The sequence below is a fragment of the Rhamphochromis sp. 'chilingali' genome, assembly GCF_963969265.1.
Source record: "Rhamphochromis sp. 'chilingali' genome assembly, chromosome: 6".
NCBI lineage: Eukaryota > Metazoa > Chordata > Actinopteri > Cichliformes > Cichlidae > Rhamphochromis > Rhamphochromis sp. 'chilingali'.
The window spans coordinates 8058716-8080822 of NC_137933.1; the positions used below are offsets into that span (position 1 = coordinate 8058716).

Here is a 22107-nt window from a genome sequence, read left to right on the forward strand (position 1 = left end):
TTGTGCTGGCAATGTGACTGATTGATCAGTAGATGAACAGTAAAGATTAAGAGGATGACAAATAAGCATGCTGCTTACACAGCGCTTGGGGCTAATCCTACCCCCTCCACCACCCCCCGGGTTCCCTTTTGAGGACCTGCTGCTGAGGAGAGCCCACAGACAGTGACAGACATCGGAGGGAACACACACCCACACACAACCTGTTCACGTGCAACAAGTGTCAGCTGGAGCTCATGACAGGACCCCAGCTCATCTGAACAACCACAGCAGAGGTTGCAACACACAGCACGGGCTCACCCTGCCATCTGTCCACCGGGGACCACCGGAGGCCCTGCGGCCCTACGTATTTTTATTTGAAGCAACTGAGCAGAAGAGGACCAAAACTTTTTCTTATCTGCCTTCGTCAATCACTAGAGGAGATATTTTGAGAGAAAAATAATGGAGGATCACCTTACAAAGATACCCATGATGCCATCCTCTTCCCCCACAGAGTCATCTGGCAGCGGTGGGACTGATGACAGCAGGGGAGGTAAGAGCTCCACACCAACGACAACAAGTTGCCAATGGAGTCTGAAGAGTGTAACACTGACTTGGCTCGGTAACAGGGAGGAAAAGTTAGCACTTAAACAATATGAAAGTTTGAAACACCTGAAATTCTTTACTCAACATGCATCGGGTTATGAATGAAATCCAACACAAAAACATTAAAAACTCATAAAAACACATAATTATGAGCAAGCAATGCTTTTTTTAAATTATAGTTAAGGATTTTATTCAATTTTTGTGAGTGTTTAGACAGACTGTCCTGCTACCAGCAGACAGAGCTGACTGTACAGATGGCAGGCACATGTATGAAACAATACCAGCCCTAATGAGTGGCAATAACCGACCTACTCTGTGACTGTTTTTGACTCACAGCCAAGAGTCCTGCACCGGGCAAAGCTCTGAGCCCAGCTCTGGTCTGCAAAGTGTGTGGAGACACCAGCAGCGGGAAACACTACGGCATCTACGCCTGCAACGGCTGCAGCGGCTTCTTCAAGCGCAGTGTGAGGAGGAGACTCATTTACAGGCAAGAGGAAACTCAGCTGTAGACAGTTATTCCAGCTTCATCGTGTGACGTTTCCTCATCTATTTAAAATAGTCAATATTCAAGGTGAAAGGAATATAAACTCTGGTTTTAGCCTCTACAAACCCCATATTTTGCCAACTATTATTGTAAATTAAAGTGTTTCCTATTACTGTATAAGTAAATGCCTTTCAGATTTAAAAAAAATTGTAGCAGCACAAGTCAGTGTGAATGAAAAAAAATGCACTTTTTGCACTCAAATATAATAATAATAATAATAATAATAATAATAATAATAATAATAATAATAATATTGACAGAAAGTAACTAAGAGAAGTAAAAGTAAGTAAAACACAAATAGCTTTAATAAATATATATTAAAATCCCCTTTAATTCCATCTGTGATTAAAAGTAGAACCCAAAACTTCTCTTTTCACTTTTGATATTTTTCTTTTGATGAATGGCAGGTTAAAATTAAGGACTTAGCCACACTGGTTTACTCAGAATTCGGACATTTTCCATATACATTCTAATAGCTGATCTTTAGTAATTAATATGTTCTTACTGCTTTCAATATTCTGTAAGCCAAAAGAAAATAAGTGAATGTTATTTTGTCATTTTGAGTCGACTCTCCCTTTAAAATGCGTGACTGTTGGTTAACAGGTGCCAGGCCGGTACAGGCATGTGTCCAGTGGACAAGGCTCATCGTAACCAGTGCCAGGCATGTCGGCTGAAAAAGTGCCTGCAGGCGGGCATGAATAAGGACGGTGAGTCGTTTTAGCATTCATGAGCTTCATTAAACTGATTGGTGTCCAGTGGAACTCAAACATGAACCTGTGAGCGGTTAAAATCATTCCTGTATTATCACCTTAGATAACAGGTTGTGCCTTTCTGTCTCCCCCCTGCAGCGGTTCAGAACGAGCGGCAGCCCCGCAGCACAGCTCAGGTCCGCCTGGACTCCATCGATGTGGACCCGGAGAAGGAGCACCTGGCCACCACACGGGAACCCACCTCCTCTTCTTCCTCCTCCTCTTCCTCATCTTCTTCATCATCCTCCAATGGGTCTGTCATCACGTGGCCCCACATCACCTCCTCCATGTCCATCACTTCCTCTGTTGCAACCCAGCGCTGCATCAGTCCCCAGAACAACCACCGCTTTATGGCAAGCCTCATGACAGCTGAGACCTGTGCCAAGTTGGAGCCTGAGGATGGTGAGCAACAGTTGTCAAATGAAAGGTTTTTGCTGTAAATTTAAGGTGAAGCTTTCTCCTTCACATTAGGACTTGCAGGGGAAATGATGGTTAGAAAACACATATTCTTGGGTAAAACGCAAATGAGTGGGGTTCAGTACAAAAAGCAGAGCATAAGAGGGTGTTATCAGGTGGGCAGTGAAGAAGGTGGGGTTGATTTCAAATCTGTCATGGTTACATCTCCACTTACCGGAGCATGATGAGATCACCATGATGATCAATCCCATTCTGGAGTGATCAAAAATCTTTACTAGCTAACCAAATTTGCAACTCTGCTTAAATATTCTTCTAATTCAATTTAATATTTTAAAGTTACTATTTAGCAAACATCAGGTGAGTAGTAGCATGTACAAAATGCTAACATGTGAAACTATGATGACATGTTCTTTAGTCTTAGAGAGACTTTTTTTTGTCCATATGGGCATCTGCTGACTTTCAGCTGGAGCTCAAATTTTATGACTTTATTACATAGTAATAAAGTCTAATCTAACCTGAACTGAAGCACATCACAACTACCTGAAGTTTAGTTTCATCTGTCTATGCAACAAGTTGGTTTTGTTTCCTCTGCACTCTTGATTCTGAGCTCATCTTTTCTGTTTCAGTTGATGAAAACATAGATGTGACCAGCAATGAACCAGAGCAGGCGTCTTCAGAGTACCACATGGCTTTGTACCCGTCTGGTTCTGAAAATGTATACGAGACCTCAGCAAGGCTTCTCTTCATGTCCGTGAAATGGGCCAAGAACCTGCCCGTTTTCTCCAACCTGCCCTTCAGAGACCAGGTAAGCTGAAAGTGAGGGTTTTTTTTGTTTGTTTGTTTTTTAAGATAGTCTCTATAAACTTTTTCACTTTGCTTTGGAACTATTTTTAATAGGTTAAAATTGACCTCTATTCTTGTTAGAAAAAAAAGTATAATGATAAAAGACAAATTAAAGTTACAGATATAAAAAATATAAAATGCAGATGTCTCTTTTATATCTAAAAATATATTGAATCATGATTTATCTTTATATGCGACAATGACAGAAAAAGACAGAAATTCTTATTTTTATCTGTAAATTCCAAATACCGATGTCATTATGTGCTTACAGGATTACATATGTTGATGTAACTTCATGTTCATGACATTCATGACATGGCCACAATGACCACAAAGCACATTCAGCATTATGAAATGACAATATGACAGTTAATAGTACCACAAATACTGTCTGACTATAAATAAGTAAGTGAACACTGAATTAGTGGTCCCATTCCTGTTTGACAACATTACAATGTGATTGGCTCTGCAATAAAAGGGAATGTCAGGAATGAGCATCTATAGTTTTTCTTTGGGATTTCTTTGGGTCGAAGGTGAAGCTGAGTACAGGGGTGCATATTCAGTTTCTGGTTTTTCTTCTTCACCAGGTCATCCTGTTGGAGGAAGCATGGAGTGAACTCTTCCTCCTCTGCGCCATCCAGTGGTCTTTGCCACTAGACAGCTGCCCACTGCTGTCTTTGCCAGACCTCTGCCCTGGCATGCAGGGAAAAACCAGCTACACTAGCCTGGACCTGCGCCTCCTACAGGAGGTCTTCAGCCGCTTCAAGGCCCTCGCTGTTGATCCTACCGAGTTCGCCTGCCTGAAGGCCATTGTGCTCTTCAAGCCAGGTGAGGAACAAAACACTATTCAGTTGATTGTCTACAATCTGGCAGATTACCTTTAACATGATCACAGTACGTAGCTATGTCCACTGTCATTGTTTTCAAGAGATAAGCACCACGCAGAGGCTAAAATTTCCCTCAGTGTGTTTTATTTAATTAAGATCACTATATTACCATACATGTCATTTAGTAATCATATCATCACTTTATAATTATGATGCCCATCAGTATGGTACATCAAAATTATAGAGTCTTTTTTTTTTTATTACATGGAATGTTATACAATTTTTGTCAGGAACAGTTTTCCCTAGAAAGCAAAGATTCCATAAAGTATTTCTTCTGCTTCACAGAGACTCGAGGTTTGAAAGATCCAGAACAAGTGGAGAACCTGCAGGATCAGTCGCAAGTCATGCTGGGACAACACATACGGTCACACTACCCTAGCCAACCAGCCAGGTAACAACCTACCTGATAAAGGTCACCAATTCAATGGAACAAAATGACAAAACACAAAACAAAACTCCAGTGTGTTTATAACAAAACACAGAATTTTTGTTCTTTATTATGTTTAAAAGTTGATTTCTGGATTTGAAAGTAACCTTCATTCCTTCATTCTGTTTCATGACAAGCATCCTTAATTTGAGGTTTTATATAAAAAACTGATTTCCCTATGTAACTGATTCTACAATGTGAAAGGCTTTTGCTTTAAATTATTTGACATGGCCTTAATTTTATTATGATCTTTGTGTTTAGGTTCGGAAAGCTGCTTCTTCTCCTTCCCTCTCTGCGCTTTGTGAATTCTGAGCGGATAGAGCTGCTGTTCTTCCACAGAACCATTGGAAACACTCCCATGGAGAAATTGCTGTGTGACATGTTCAAAAACTAAAAGAATCACAGAGAAACCCATGCAGTCATCAGTAATGTCCTGTTTTGGATGGGATGATGACTGACAGATATTTGTTTTGTATATATACAAGAGATTCTGCATGCTGTTGTTTGTTGTCTTCTTTTGTCACCTCCACATCAGTTAATTTGACAAAGAAGAAAATGCAGTTCAGTTTTTGTCATAATGCGTTTTCTTTGTATTATATCAAGAGTCTCTGATTTAAAGTTATGGTCATACTAGTTTTGTTGTTGTTGTTTGTTTCAATAAAAATACTTTGTTTGGTAATAGTGTAATTTGTTTGGTAACGTGTGTGTGGCCCTGCTGATGTTAATGTGACTGTTGTATTTATGTTGTTACGCCTTGAAAAAGTAAAAACAAAGAAGAAAAAATCTAAAATATACCTGTTGCTTTAATTCTATGGAGCAGGAATGTTTTCAGTATACTTGCTATGTTACTAAGAGCTTGCACCGAACCCATGAAACAGTGCCCTCTTCTGTCTGGTTAATACACAGATTCTTCAACACACTCTCACACACAATAAATATAATAAAAAAGATGACTAAGATGTAAGTTGAGCCCCTTTAATCTGTACCTCCTATTTAAATTAGAATTATGAAAATTAAGCAAAGTGTGAGTAAGACTAATGCTTATACTGGCGTATCAGCATTACTGCTTTCCACAGACGTGGAGAGTGACATTTCACTTTATGTCTTTGTGTTAAGCATTAACTGTATCAATTTTCTTATTGCTTCTCTTAAATACAGCTGTGGAGTCATTTGAAAACATTGTCATTCAGCCTTAAGTGAAACTTCATTATTTTGGCGTGTTGGAATAACAGCATCATGTATGTGGCACCTTTCCACCCACTTTCTCAGTGACAACCAACGAAAAAACCAAAACCAAAAAACATTGGTGAGACATCTTTAACACTGCTGGTAGAAGCAAAAAACCTTTTTACTTTTTCACTTTTTTTTACTCCAGATGAACCATTTTCACTCAATTTTTAGTGTGAATGTTGCAGAACACACACTGACAGTTTGGACTGACAGATTTCGGTCAGTCCAAACTGTCTGTAAATACGGGACAGAAATGCTTCTGAATTCTTTTGCAGCTTTTTGACAGGTATATATTGCTGTGTTACTGACAAGATTAGGAGCCAATGTGCAGGAATCAGAATCGCCACTGAGCTCAAGATACAGCTTTTTGTGCTGGACTCACAAGGATCAAAAATAGAAAAGAACTTAACTAGGGAGAGACTAGGAATTTGCTAACTAGGAAACTACAGGAGACACTTGGAACATGAGGACACTCAGCAAGCGGGAATGAGGGACAACACAACAAAGGGCAAAGGGACACCGAGACAATAGCTGTGTCTCACTTCAGAGGCTGCAGTCTTCGGAGGACCCGGCCTTCGCGGTCTACATGTGCCAGATCCTCCGAAGACCGAGAAGGCCGGAAGCGAGGCTGTGAAGTGGGATGGTCTAGCCTTCAGATTTGCCTCGCCAGCTGTCTCGGTGGAGTTTAATAAAATGAGCCGTCTGCTCCTTGCTATCTAAAATATAACAGGACATTGGAGTAAATTCGCTACCATCTCACACTGTTTAATCAGTTTTCTGTTTAATCAGTTTTCTGTTTGATGTTTATTCAGCTGTATGAAAACTATAACTTTAATCTCAGCCAAACCGATTTACTCAGGAACAAATAGAACACTGAAAAAAGCCAAACAATAACATTTTTAAGTTATCTAAGTGACACGTTTAACCTGAGTAGTGAAAGACCGCGCAGGGTCTGAAAACGATGTGCCGGGAGTCCGGTGTTCTCACCTTGGCCACCCGGTCAGCTATCGAGCTGGTGAGTAACAGACGTGTTACAAATATGTGATGTCTTGATAAATCGAGCAAAAATTTGCAGTTTACACACCTACATTCTTGCTTGAAAACATGTTAAAAGTTTATTTTGTGACCCAGAAAGAGTAATATTTCAAACTCGTTAGCCGCACTTCTTCGCCATTGCCGCATTTGAAAAGTATTTTTATATTATTATGGAAATTTTAGGAATAATAATTTAATTAATAAAGTAATAAGAGTAATTTTACAACTAAGTAGCTGCCACCATTGTTGGAAACTGGAATTGGCTGGGCCGTGCTTTGAATTCTGGGATAGGTTGGGCCAGGAAGGATACACCCAACCTATCCTTGAAATCCGGGAAATTGAAGGACGCATTTGTCGGCTGGAGCAGCCTTCGAATTACGTTGCGTCGCTATGACGTAATCGGCCTTCAAATGCGGCCTCTGAAGGATGGACTGAGATACAGCTGGTATACAGTCAATAAAGGAAGAGGAAACAAAAGCAGTTAAACTGAAAACAATGCACACAGGATAAGAGGACCTTCAAAATAACACAGGAACCTGACACTTAGACAAAACAAACATGGACACATGACTGAAACACGGGTCACAGAAAGTAACAGTTACAACTTATCATCAGTTATCATGCTGTAACTGCTCACTATTATGTTATTTCTGCTTAATGTATTTTGTCTTTTTTGTGAAAAGCATTAAATTCAAAATACAAATACACATTTGAATATATAAGTATATGTATACTCCCATGTATTTCTATGCCTCTGATTGTCAATTCAATTCAATTTTATTTATATAGCGCCAAATCACAACAAAAGTCGCCTCAAGGCGGTTCATGGATACAGAGAAAAACCCAACAATCATATGACCCCCTATGAGCAAGCACTTTGGCGACAGTGGGAAGGAAAAACTCCCTTTTAACATCCAATATTTAAAAGGTAAACAAACAAAAAAATTATTTTGACCAGACTGTAGTCAGACACCTGACTACATCAAGAAGTAGTAGGATCTTTACACTCTGTACCACGTGTCTTCACATTTCCATCTACACAGTGACCTTATAACAGTATTATTAAAATGAAGTAAATTCCACCTTGAAATGAGGTTTGAAATGATGAGTTCTATGTGGTTTAAATGAGCGTTGGTGTACCTCAGCCAAATGTCAGCTTGATAAGAAACGTCAGTCAGTATTTCTTTACCTTTTGATTCAAACACACTGCCACTATCAAAGAGACACAGCAGAGGAAAGGAAGTGGACCCCTGCTGCATTTCATTGAGACATCAAACTTGTTTTTTTATGCTTGCAAGCTGAATTGAAAGAGTTTTCAGTTGCTTACAAAGGCAAGCAACTGAAAACTCTTATTTTAACACAAATATTTTTCATTCTAAGCTGAACTGAGCTTGAAGTCTGGGGTTTAAGAAGTTAAGAACAGCATCCAGCACATCTGTGGTGATTTTTCTATGTTGAAATAGCAGCATTTGAGCCATCTGGATCCAGTGCCAGGCCCTTACAGTCCCAGTCTTTGGATCAGATCAGCTGGCCCTCTGCAGCCTTATGACAGAAACTCACCAGTCCAGATTAAAACACTTTCAGCTCCCACAGGCACCAGATTTCCCAGCAAAATATGCTTTGACTCAAATGGTGCTATTAAATTTTCTTTTAAGATACACAGCATGAGCACTGGAAATCATCATAAAGTCCTGCTTCAGCTGCAGTTTGGAGAAGGTGAAGGTCTGTTGTTAGTGTTCGTCCTCTGCAGCGGCACTGGATGCTCGTCACATGGTTTCTTTCTGTCTCATTTTTATTTCATAAAACTTTAAGTTGAGGTCCTTACGTAACGTGTCCCATTCTCATTTTCACCTTTCTGTCACTCGTTCACACAAAGGTTGCCTCTGTTTCAGTGAGATTTTCATCTTAAAAGATTAGTCTGTTAAGTAACAAGCGGAGGGAGGCAAACAGGTTGGTGCCATTTGCTGTGCAAAAATAACATTACCTAATCTGAATGACAAACCCATAGAGTCGTAGGTGAAGATCATGAGATGTCTCATTAGATGAGCAGCAATAGCTGGACCAGTCTGTCTGGCAACAACCAAACGACAACCTAATTTGATGCTCAGTTTGATGTTTCTCCCATGTGACTGGCTGAATTCATATTTGTGCTGAAGAGCGATTGTGCCTAATACATGGCTCTTGACTGTAGTCTTGTTATTGATTAACACTCCCATTGGATAATACAACTTTAGCATGTTTCACTGTAGAAATGGTACTGGCCAGATGTGAAGAATTTACTGGACTCAGACTTATTACTTACGAACCATTTAAATATCTGCACCACCAAACTCAACAATGCATTTTTTTTTGTTAACTTGACTGTTAATTAAATCCCTAAACGTGATGCTACATTGTCTTTGACCAAATATTATTCTATGAATCACTTTTAAATGATTATGTTGCAAGGTTTAAAACATTTGTTCCTCCACTTGCTTCATTTCACGTGAATGTTAAACCTTGCTCCACTCTCCCTCCCTTCTGTGCAGCCCTTAATCTGCTGCGTTTAGTTATTAGCTGGACTGGAATGTGTTGGGGTTCTTGGGCCAAGCTGTCCTGACACGTTGCAGCAGCACCAACAGACTGCTGACTGGAGCTGGACCAGGAGGAGTCCTCTGGATCCTTATTTGTCCTGCTTCACCTGTATGACTTGATTAAACAGCTGCAATGAATCAGAGCAAAGAGGGAGTTGAGCCTTTTCAATATTCCTATTATGACTATTCAGACTGGTACTCAAACAACGCAGAGCCTACAAAACCACCCAAAGAGTGAGTATAAAAAAGTTGAGTCAAAGGTGTCAAATGGGGCCATAAGCATTGATTATTTTCACAGGTTGGGTCCTGGTACATCAACAAGGTCAGAAAAGTGCTGAGATGTGGTGGTTTGATTTGTTTTAGGCTTACTTTGCACATTTTTTAATGATGGTTTTATTCCTTATTTTCTTTTTGTCGCAGAGTTATTTTACCATGTGACCCGACAGCAGATGACAAGCTCTTCCATATATGCATATTATCGATATCAGTAAGTATACTTGGACCTGACTACTCTCTTAAGGGCGGGGGGTTGTTTTGTTGGGTTACTGCAGATAAATTGGGGTCACTTAAAATACAGCATAATATCAAACTTGTTGAACACATTAGCACTCTCCATCACCATATTCCAAACACCAAAAGAGGGAATAATTTAGAAGAATGATGTTCTTCTTAATCCAGTACAGATCCACAGACGTGGAGAATCAATATTACAGTGCACTGACGTTGTTCTGGTTGTACATGGTGACACAACACCTTACTCAAGTCACTGAGTGTTGCTTTTATCACCATCTAAGTTATGATCATATGGGAAATAATGCTAATAATGCATTAATTTATCGGACCTATAGGCTACTGTAGTAGCACAATGAAATGTAGTATTTATAGCTTTGCTTCATTAATGTATAACTGCAAATTGTTGTTGTGTTAGGCTAAAATAAGTCCCTTTATAATTTAAAAGGTGTCTAAGGAGATGCAGCTTTAAAAAGTAAAGTATTATATATTACTCTTTACTTTTCTTATAAGTAATGCAATGCAATTAATTACTTTCTTTGTGATTCATTACTTAGTAATTCATTAGTAATTCATTACACTACTCATTAAAATGCAATAAAAAATAAGAGGATGCATATCCACTCCTCAAAGGCTGTATCACCCCACAAGCTTTTTTCCTCCTGCACAAGAACTGAAATTGGCTGATTGTGGCGCGAATCAGAATCAGAATCAGAATCAGAATCTGAATACTTTAATAAGTGCACAGAAAAAAAACATTTGTTAGATGTTTTTTTTTAATCCACCTGTGTGCAGATGACTGAAGAACGCAGTTTATAACACAAGCAGTGGCAAAATTTAAACTGTAATGAAATGACTGAATTTAGTTCAGTAACATGCTACATTACTGTGTTGCTGAAAATGTAGTGTGACTACAGTAATGTGTTACTTTTTAATCTGTTACACCCAACACTGCTTGTTTCTACAGTAAGGCAGAATGAACAAGAGAAACACTGATAACTTTGTAGTTTCTTGGGAATGCATGGCTTAAGCAGTTTATAGCAATTATAGACTGTATAAAAGAGTGGACATTGTCACCAATGTAATCCGCTAGTCATCTTAGTCTTAAGATAGCTTTTTGCAAACAAACATAACAAGCAGGGGTCAGCTCTGACTCACAAGCCAAGAAATTTTTATGTAGTATCAGATAAAATTATAGATTTGAATGTCTGCTGCCAACACAGCTTGAACATTTAAACTATTCTCCTTTTAAGTGGAACATAAGAGGATGAGAGAGGTTCATTTCCCAGTACATCCTTTGGTGCATTTTCCAGGAATCCGTCAGTTGTCTTTGCTCCCAAAGGATATGCCATTTAGGGACTTTTACTGTCATTTAGCCTTCAACCAATTACGAATGAACACAACTGACTCAGTCATAAAAATCCCCTCTACTGTGTATAGAATGGACACGACCCAATTTCATTGTACGGTAAACAATCTGAAAAACTATTAGAGGTGGGTCATGAAATATGTTTTCTACCAAACAAGGTTATTTATTTGAGGTTCTTCTGACTTATAGGTCAGTTCCTGACATATCTACAGTGCTGTGTTATTTTGGAAAGTTGAAGTTTTAATGAGCTCCTGGAGCTGGCAAAGGCTCTGATAAACACAATCAAATACAACTTAGCCCTGAAAGATAGGGGGCACAGTAAAGCCTTATCATTTAGTGACACGACAGCATATTAAGAATAACGTTTGCAGTTCACCATTTGTACCTGAAACGAATGTCATAATCCTGTCTTAATCAGATTGTCCTATCATTTCAAGGAAGCATTCGATTACACTTGTTTACAAGTGTGTTACAAACAGTCTTTTTTTATGAATCTGCCAACATTTTGGGGCAGCTTTTGACAAAAGGAAACTTTTTAGAACAAGCTAGCCTAAAATTACGTTTCCAGCATGTAATGTAAAAAAACTATACTACTTTACTATATTAGTATATAATGACAATCACTGATGTGGCATTAACTGTATGACGCGTAACGGAAGATCTAAAATTTTGTCCTTCCATCTAGCTGGTGATCATGTTAATCCTGGCAGGTCTCACCAGGAAAAATAAATTCTGCCAGGGTTTCGCAAGAGGATCCTCAAGCATCTTCAGGTAAATTTGGTAAATACAAATTTAACTGCACATTTGTCTCATGTTATCTGAGCCTCCCTGTGTGATCTCACAGTCCAGCCAACTTCCTGGATCAGACTCAGAAAAAAGGAGTGGTTATGGCTGTTTTTGGACTGGTGTTCAGCAAGCTGGCAATGCTAGTGATCACCCCAGACCCTCTGCCTTTCTCCAAAGATACTCCAGCAGATAATAAAGGTAGACATCTGAATGCTTGTTTGTTCTTTAGTTGCAATGAAGATTGTAATTGCTTCAGTTATATGGTGGTTTGATTATCATGCCAGTCAGTGGTTTTTGAACATACACTGCCTTTATTATTATCCCTTTATTATTAAAAATCAGATTATTCACGTGGAGGATTCTAGAGAGTCCTTGTTTTTCCATTTTGTCTATACTGATTAGATTAGAGGTTTCATTTTAGGAACTGATATGCCCTGTCTTTTTTTGGGTCCTTTTTTTCCAGAGTACATGAAGATAATCGCCATATTTTATTACCCAATCCTGTATTATCCTCTGTTGGTATGTGGAACTCTGCAGCGCAAAGCAGGTTATGTGTTTGGGACACTGCTCTCCTTCACTCACTTTGGAGTCCTGGTGTGGCAGAAATTTGACTGTCCAAAGACTCCAGAGGTAAAATACCAACAAAAAAATACTGATGTATAATGTTTAAGGGAAACAAATGAATTTCATATCTGAGAAGAATACTTTCTTTAAAAGTTTATGTTGCCCTTCTGTTTTCAACGTCAGACTTGGTATAAAAAAATCCTACACAGATTTCAAATATCTGCTGAATTTAAAGACATTTGTTGCTATGCAACCTCATGGTAGATTTTGAGGTGCATGAACAAGCTACTGTGGCAACAACTCAACCAATCCCAAAGATTTTCCTTTCCATGTTTCACTTTCATGACATGCTTGTACAGTGTTGATCTTGCTTCTAGTTGTAGCAGACATAAGCTAGTCTAGTTAAAAAGTTTGAAAACAGTGCAAAAGCTGGAAGAAATAAAACCCAAACAAGATGGGAACAGCCAAGTCTGGTTATAGTTGTTTAACTTTTGTGATTTGTCATTAAGTAAGTCCTTTAGTAACTGATAATTTTATATAATTTTGGGTTTGTATAAAATACATCACGTTACAATTGAAGGAACTGATACTTTAAAGGACAGCATATTTTATTTGTTTACAGATCTATAAATACTATGCTCTACTCGCAAGTCTGCCTCAGCTGGCCTGCCTTGCATATCTCTGCATTCAGTTCCCTTTGCTGTTTGTGAAAGGACCAAAGACGGACGAGGTGAGAAAAGTCAGAATACACAAACATTCTAAATTTCAACATTCTAAAAATGTATGATATTTATCTCTGGCTGTGGCTGGTGCACACGAATAAGTACGTAACATAGTTCAATTATGTAAAACAGAACTGTGATTACAATGAGCAGCTTGTGCAGAAAAAGAACAGGTTTAACCCTGTGTCCTTCAGCAGATTATGACGGGAGAGGTGACATTTTCCCACCTTCAAATATATTAATCCAAGACTTATACTTCAAAAGCAGATTAAATCCCCAACAAACACTAATTGGTAACATTGAAATTACAGAGTTATGAAGGAAATTAAACTTGTAGTTATGTTCTGAAATACTGACACCTTAAAATGTTTTTGCTCACAGGACCTTGACAGTAGCTACTACACCAACTATGTGAAGTTACTTCTCAAGAAAAAGTCCTCAACTGCCAGGTGAGCAGAGATTAAAGAGTGATTTATTTTATTAGACTCAGAGTGGTGACACAAAAAAAAACATGATAGAGGTCGGGATCATATTTCAATGAAGACGACAAAATTTATAATGAAAGCTTGCTCATTGGCAGTTTTGCTGCTGACTTTAATGTGTTCAGTTCCAGTTCCATTAACTGTGCCATTACAGTGAGCTAGCAGCTTACTTTGTTGCAGTGTGATCATTTTCTGACTTCTCAGTTTCAGAATGTAATATGTGACAAAGGCCTGATAATGTTTGTAGGTTTATTTTTAATCGATATTTATAGAGTAGTATTTGCTAAAGATTTTCCTTTCAGAATATTCTTTTCTTTCTACATTGTATTAGCTGACTGTCACTGGTTCAGAGCCCAGGCTCCACAAGTTATAAGCTAAAATAATCGCTCTTTTGGAGTAACTTCAAAAATGAGATTAGTGGAGTCTAGCATTTGATATTAAATCAACTGATCATTTGCTTCTCTGGCTTCATGCAAATCAAATTAATTGCACTTTCAAGCCACATGCCAAAATTATTATTTTTTGTCTGTTTTTTAAAAGTGAGATTCCTACTGGCTTCAACTGTGTAATGGTGTATAATCCTTTAAACCCACAAATATGTTGAAATTTACCACATTTCTCACCACATGTATGCATGATTTTCATTCAAAGTAAAAGCATTTTAAAACTGTGGATTACCTATATTTGCTTGCACCTTCAAAGGTGATAAAATTAGGATAGTTAAAACAACCAAATTCACCTTAAAAATCCAGGTTACTGTTAAGACTGATAGGAAGAAGAGGAAGAACAAAGTTATTTTCAAAACAAGGTACAAAGAGTTTACGTGCAATTAAAGAAGTATGAGTGAAGTTTATTATATAAAGACAGGCCAAAAGCAAGTGACAGTTTTTAAAAAATAAAGAAAATGCTGAATTAAAAAAGATGAAGTGTTATCTTTGTTTATCTTCAACAGGCCATTGAACAATTAAGGTGCTTACAGAAGGTTTACTGTATATTTCGGGGGATAAACCTCTATAACCGAAATGATCATTGCAAAATGGGATTTGGATATTTATTCAGCTTTACCTGACGATCAGTCTGACTGTGTAATTCTGAATCAGCTCAAGTTTGTTTTCTTTGTCTTTGTTGTGTGAGCAAAAAAAATGAGAACAGTGGATTAATCTAATCAAAATCAAAGGTAGTATTTTCTAAATTATTTTATAGACAAGGTTTTTTAATTTTGAGAACTGTAATATGCTTAAATAAACAATTACGTTAATATCCTTGTTGAAATTTTAATTATTTAAAGATATTTTTTAAGCATTTATTAAATAAATACTTACTGGAAGAGTGAGATGTGAACCAAAATAGGAGGAAATATAGTACTACAGTGTTGCAATGGAGCTTGTGGCCTTGAATTGTTACTGTAGAAAATGTTTGGTTACTAGCGTAACCCAGATTCTCTGAAAACCAAGGGGGATATGAGAGATTATTCTGATTCTGATTATCTGATGGATCATACCGGAGGGCTCTTCCCATAGTGAGGTACTGGGGGAGGCTTGAAAAGGAACTTGCAATTCAGTTGCAGATATCAGCAATACATAAGTAAATAAGTTAAATAAATTAAATATAAATCGCATTCATGTAGTTTGCAGCTCTCACGACTTGTTCTCTTGTAGTTTGTCAGCATCTGACAAACCAGCGCTTGCAGAGAGAATTCTGGAGGTGATTAAGGGTTACATTTATATTCCTGAAAAAGGTGAGTGTTCTCATACAGATATATTTTTTATGTAACGCTGACTTAACTTCTTCTGCATATCTGACATATTGGAAATGCTGCAGTAACCTACTTGATCATTTTTCCTTTCAGTGTTTCGTTTTCCACTGAAGCTGGCGGTATCATCTTTTGTTACCTGTGTGGCTATACACCATGTGAGCTTAAATAAGCCAATAATACCTTTACCTATTTTAAAATGTCATACCATCTTGGTTCATTTGTTTTACATTCACCATTGCCTGTTTCACCCTACAGACCGCACTCTTGATAGTTGTCCTGGTGGTGCCCACTCTCCACATTGTTCGTGCTGGTATTGATGAAAATATCGCCTTCTTGTTACTGGGTTTTGGGATTGTGTTATCAGATGACAGGATGGAGGTTGTTAGAATTGTAACTTTTTACACATGGCTGCTGGAAGGTATGTGGGTCTGTTTGCTGTCCCTGTAACAAAATACCAAAGTATTTTTGTTTTAAAGTAAGACTAATTTGTTTTTTCTTTTGCATCATTTGCTTGTTAGTATGCTACCTCTGTGCGATGACCCTGTCTTGCTTGGTCAGCCTTATTATGCTCATGAGGTCCATGGTTCTCCACAGGTATGTGCAGTAAATCCTCAGAGACTGGAGGCATTGGTTAAAGGAAACTCTATTTTCTCCATGAAAAGTTTACTTATTCTGAATACTGATTATAGTCTAACCCCAATATTGCCAGACTTCTCATTGTTGCCTGATGATAAGTATTTCAACTTTGTTACTTATTTTTCTCTAGATTTTTCTCAGACAGGCCTTCCTGTCTGAACCTGATGTGTCACTGGCTTAATGTGTTTCAGATCAAACCTAAGAGGACTGTATAAGGGAGACATTTACAAGCTTTGCAACAACCAGAAAACCATGCATCCATCTAGAACAGGTGTTGTCTGTTGGATGGGCTTGACGGGATACCAGGCTGCAATCGTCAGCCTTGGTAAAGCTTGAATAAACTGCATCACTGACTTTAGTTTTAAGAATAATGCTGGAAAATACCACATCATGAAAAGAAAAAAAACAAAACCCTTTTGACTTGTCCTTTTAATAGGGATTGTCTCTCAAAAAGTTTTTTGTCCGAAGAAAAGAACTACAACTAAAAAAGACAGGCTGTTGATCTGGATGGCATGTTCCCTTATTACCATGAATGCACTCATTGTAGTTTACTAAAGTACTAACTATGTAGTAATCCAGCTTTGCAAATGCTTGTGAGTGATGCTTAATAAAACCTGTAGTGCTGGCCATTTAAAAAAGGCTTAAGGGGTTAAGGAAAAAAAATACTTTTAGAAATGATTTTAATATTCAAAGTGGCCTGTTTCTGTGTTAACTCTGCAGGAATGGCTATCCAGACCATTGTGTTTTTCATCTGCTTCTTGTTCCTGGTGTTTTTGATCATTATCCCAGTGTTTTACGGCCGTAACATCATTGTCTTTGAAATTGCAGGAAAGGCATGGTGAGTCAGCAACAATTCATATAGCTCTTTCCTTTTTTCTCTTTTCATGAATCAATGATTCAAAACACTTTCATTTTCCACCTTTGTGATGTCTCAGGCCGGCCTGGGTCACACTGATACTGGTGACAGGGCTTCAGCATGTGACTGCTAAGTTTGCTTTCATCAAACAAAAAGCCGGCACAAGAGACCTGAACAACAGGTGTGTTTGTTTAGTCCTACTCATTTGTTGGAATGCAGTTTAATTAGGTTTTGTTTATTACTTAGACATTTCAATTACTAGTTGTAATTTTATTTTTGTTCGATACTAATAAAAATGCAATGCAATTCTGAGGATGAAACTGTTTAATTATTAGTAACACGTGTCAGTTATTTAGTTTAGCTCTTTTACAGCATAAATGATGTCTTTAAATTACAAAGAACTGAATAAATAAATAAATGGTTTTCCAACTATTAGTACTGAAGGCTTTGTATCTGTATCGTCAAAAAATACTAAAGAAGTAGATTAAGTAGATTACAACATGAATACTTTCTCACTGGGATTCAACTTGTTAATTAGAGACATGCAACTACTTCTGAGGACACTGGGGTCTTTGTTTTGTGGGAGAGGGGGCCTCAGAGAGTTTCTGTTGAGTAGTTTTAGCTTTAGGCTGAAAACTGATTCAAAAACATCCATTTAATACAAAGACATTATTTAATTTATATAGATTGTTAAAGAATAATGAGTGGTTTTATTTAATTTTGTACTGAGGCATAAAGTTGGAGAACAAAGAACAAATCTAGCTGAAAGGGTTGAGATTTCTTGAGTTTTAAGACCTATTATGGTCCAATCTCAAATACCATTTCCCACAATGCAACTCAGAATCCTTTATTTGTTGTTGTTGTTTATTTGTTATTACTTCATTTAAAAATGTGAAGCCTCCACTCATCAGAGGTCAGCACTTTCAGGGTCACAAGCTCTGTCACAGGCTTTGTATTGCTAATGTAATTAACTTCATGTTTACACTCAGTTTTTTCTCACAGTCTCCTCCATGATGCTTTTCAGAGAGAGTCTGTTCCTCCTGACGTACCTGCTGTTCCTAATCAACACCGTGGTGGGGCTGGTTGTTGCCATATGGAGAATAGTAATAACAGCTTTGTACAACATCATCCATCTTGGTCGTATTGATGTCAGTCTGCTGCATCGCACAGCAGAGTCCTATGACCCAGGTACGATTCATTCAATTTGTCTAGAACAATGGAATCCTGGAGTATTGAGGAATAGGCTATATAGACCTTTGTGAACACATCCTTTATGTACAGTAACACTGTTACTAATTTTAATCATCTTGAATGACTTGATGATAATAACAAAAGTATGCAATTGCATTTTTCAGATAGTCTGATTTAAATTCTACTCTGTGACCTTTAACTCTATTTAGCCTACTGCTACTACACACACTTCCTGAAGGTGGAGGTCAGTCAGTCGCACCCGGTGATGAAGGCTTTCTGTGGGCTGCTGCTGGACATGATGGTTGGGGGTGGGAGAGCTGGACAGAAAATACAAGATGCAGAGGAAGGTAGAAATCCTAAACTGGAAACACATAAAGACAAACATCCTCTCTCTCACACACACACACACACACGCAAACACAGTCCAGCTTTTGTGCCACTACATTTAAAACATATTGAACATTAAGTATTTAATAAGAATGTAATAATAGTGCTTTATGAAAAAAAATGCGTTGTGGGCAGGAGAGGGAGTTGTTGTAATACCTAGAATGATCACAATTGGAAAAAATTAAGCAGTGCTGACTTATTCTTTTAATACAGCCGTGGTTTAACTTCTGAAGGCCACAATGTGTTACTCTCAACATGTCAAGCTCAGCTCTACACTGTCCAGCTTAATTATCCTCACTGTCAGGAAGAGCTTTTACCGTAGACTCAGCTAATTGCTACTGCTAATGCTGTGGTCCAATCATAATATGTTTATTATTTAGCATTTCTGCTTATTATGCTGCCATGCTGAAATCTGCATCCTGGCAATCCTCACTTTATGATTATTACTACTGCATGTTGCAATTGTGTAACATTGTTAGTATAAATGATAAAAAATTTAGCTTACAGGAAAGAGCAACATTTATCACTTTAGAATGGCATGCCAAAATTAGCACAGGACCATTGTGTTTTCATTAAATCCACTTTTCTCTATATTATATTATAAGTTGCTGACTCTCAGATGAATATGCTTGTAATGACAAATATCAAAATGGATATTTAGTTGTGTAGCTTTTACTGACTACAATTTCTAAACCCACAGAGCTGCCAAATACAGAAGGCTTTGAGTGTTTCTCCACAATGTGTTCTTTTCAGTGACACACACATGAAGCATGCTTATGCTGTTATATGGGGTTGTAACAATTTCTTAGCCACTGTTTTCAAAATACGTCATGCATACATTGATACATGACACTAAGCATATTCAGCCCCTTGGTTTGCTGTCTCGTTCTGCCCTCAGCCTGCTCCTCCTTCATGCTTTCAGGAATTCAGGAGAATAAGCCAAGCAAGGCGAACAGCAGTCAAAGGATTCGCTCTCGCTGGCAGCTGATGTACACATTGGTTAACAACCCCTCCCTGCTGGGCTCCAGGAAGCATTTTCAGACTCTGCAGAACTCGGAGAACGTCCTGAATGGCACCCCCAACCGAACCTCCAAAAAGGGCAGCAAGATGGAGGCCAGCAAGCTGGGCGCAGAGCCAGCAGAGCCCACTGAGACCCCTGAAAGCCAAGAAAAAACTGAATGAGTTTGAGTTGGCAATATATTTCAAAATTGTACTGGGTGTAATCTGCATTAAACAAACCTGCAAGTGCTAAATATAACTACTGCAATCAACCGCTTTGCTTCAGAGATCTTTTAGCATTTAACTTATGTAAATAGTTGTCTAAATTATTCTGTTTATTTCTCTTAGGTTAGCTTTAGGCAACAAAAACATTACATTAAGATCGCATCCAGAAAGCACAAAAGTACAGAATATGTACTTAAACAGAAGTACAGATACTAGTGTTAAAAAATACTCCAGTGAAAGCTGAAGTATGGATTCAACTTCTATACTAAAGTAAAAAAGTACCGGCTCTGAAATGAACTCAAAGTAATAAAAGTAGCTCTTTGGAGAGTGTTTCTACTACCTATTTTTGTGCAAAGTTAACTGAACTCTGTGCTGTATTAATGTAATGATAAAATAATATCAGTAGAGGGAACAAAAAACATGTTTCAGTCTCATTTTTAATTCTAATAAATGTATTCAGCTTGAATCGATTATGAGAAGAGAAAAAGAAGGAAATAAAATAAAATAGCTCTTTTTTTTGTTGCTTACATTGCCGAGGCTGATTTTGCCTCTAAAAATGAGTACAGTCAGGGGTTAAAGTGAGATTCAGCAGGTGCAGGAAACCTAAAATCAGTTCTAATGGCTCAGAGTGGGGAAAAGAAAAGCATCACACATGAAATTAAATAACACAGGTAGGGTTAGTCTACCTCAGTTTTTGTTGCAGCTTGTTTCACAATATGAAAAAAACGTGTTTTATTTAGAATAAAATAGACCTTTATTGTCATGTACAATAAAAGTATAGAAATTATAATTTAAAAACATGAAGACATCATGTAAGCTTTAAACTTCTGGTTTATCAAATCCTAATGAGGAAATAGCTGTAGTCCTTATTTCTCTTCTTCCTCTCCTGTCCTGTCTTTCTTATCTCCATCTCTGAATGAATTTAGCTCTCTGACTTTTCTCTCCCTGTGAAATAAGCAGTAGCAGCAGACAAACTGCGCACAAACAGTGTTTTTGATGATGCTTGCTGTGCTGATAAAAATGTTGTATGTGAAATTACCTGCCACTAAAACTATGTCACTCCATTTTTGTTTTGTCCTCTTCTGTTAGGCTAGCTAGATGCTGAAGTACTTATGTTGTGTCGGTGTTGTGCCAGAAAAAAAGAAAGCACAAACCACTTTAACCCCTGACTTTGGCACACAGGTTTGCCTCTTTCATCTCTTTTCCCCTGGTGAACAGGACTGCCTGTCTTGAGTTACTATTCAGGCTTAAATCGGTTTGATGTATGAAGGCCCGCAGTGACGTAAAATAATAACTCCCTGTCAAATGTTTTAAAACAAAAGTAACAAGTCTGTTAAGAAGTAGAACCTACAGATATTTATTTTAAAATGTAGGGTGCAAAAGTAAAATGTTGTCAGAAAAAAAACTACTCAAGTAAAGTACAAATACCTGAAAATTCTACTCAAGTTCAGTAAGTTTTTGTAATTCGTTACTGTATGTGTAACAAAGTAAATCATAGGCATTGTATGTGAAGTTTGTGTTTACTGAGATAGCTCACAGAACTCCCTCACACAACAGTTAGAGTGACAGAGTTCTCTTTGCCACAAATTGACTCCACCAGTTAAAACTACTGAAAGTGCTGCAGGGACACACTGAAGCCTGACCCAAAGGAACCACTGTGCATTTCTCAGTGCCAGAGAATAAAGGATGTGCTGAGAAGTTCCCAGTCGGTGACCCAAAGGGTCAGAGACCCTAGGTAGTCTACAACTTAATATGTGGTTATAACCTTGAGGTTGATTGGAGTGTCTATCACTAAAGTATCCCTGCAGAGTGTACATCACATTTCAACCAACCAAAAGGAACTCTGAAGAAATGTGGCTGCGAAAAGAAGATCCAATGGGATTCCAAAAGAAATATTAATAACAATGCAGGTCTCAGCTCATGTATGAAAAATATAATTTAATTTTGTTAAGCTTTACTTTACAGTATTGTTCAATTAGTCTGGAAGCCTTTTTAATTAGTTAATACTGACTTGCATGACGCACAGACTGATGGCAGTGATCAATGTCAGCATCAGACATGCAGCACGGAGTCAATAAGCAGTCCTAGTTTATTTTTGTCTGGGTAATGTAGCTATGCCAGCCCATACTGATTGGATATTTGTGTTCTCAGTGGTGTAGGAGGATTTTTAAGACCATGGACGGGCAAATTTATATATAAACCAACTTCACAGCAAAATCTCACAAGCTGAAGATACAAATATTTTATATTTACTCTAGTATAAACATTGTTTTCTGCTGCAGAATACAGTGTACGATCTTAATATGCTGTTAGAAGACTGTATGTGTGTTTGTTTTT

General features: G+C 37.9%; 2 protein-coding genes across 3 annotated transcripts; both read left to right on the plus strand.

Moving 5' to 3' along the window:
* The first annotated feature begins 172 nt into the window (after positions 1–172).
* LOC308398259 (photoreceptor-specific nuclear receptor-like) lies at positions 173–5326 on the plus strand. Its single transcript, XM_080884791.1, has 8 exons — positions 173–529; positions 919–1069; positions 1730–1833; positions 1975–2277; positions 2919–3097; positions 3723–3963; positions 4308–4413; positions 4711–5326. Exons 1-8 carry the CDS (start codon positions 439–441, stop codon positions 4841–4843), a joined length of 1308 nt encoding a protein of 435 aa, XP_080740917.1. The 5' UTR covers positions 173–438; the 3' UTR covers positions 4844–5326.
* A 4056-nt stretch (positions 5327–9382) lies between these two features.
* LOC308398338 (receptor for retinol uptake stra6-like) lies at positions 9383–21108 on the plus strand. 2 transcript variants are annotated; one of them, XM_080884912.1, is made up of 17 exons: positions 9383–9521; positions 9708–9774; positions 11852–11937; positions 12011–12150; positions 12416–12582; positions 13139–13246; positions 13620–13687; positions 15379–15458; positions 15570–15631; positions 15732–15894; positions 15995–16070; positions 16304–16437; positions 16833–16950; positions 17048–17149; positions 17993–18156; positions 18369–18506; positions 19445–21108. In XM_080884912.1, exons 1-17 carry the CDS (start codon positions 9421–9423, stop codon positions 19726–19728), a joined length of 2058 nt encoding a protein of 685 aa, XP_080741038.1. In that variant the 5' UTR covers positions 9383–9420; the 3' UTR covers positions 19729–21108. The 2 variants fall into 2 exon arrangements, with proteins under 2 accessions (XP_080741038.1, XP_080741039.1); XM_080884913.1 differs by having other exon boundaries at positions 19469–21108.
* Positions 21109–22107: the final 999 nt, after the last annotated feature.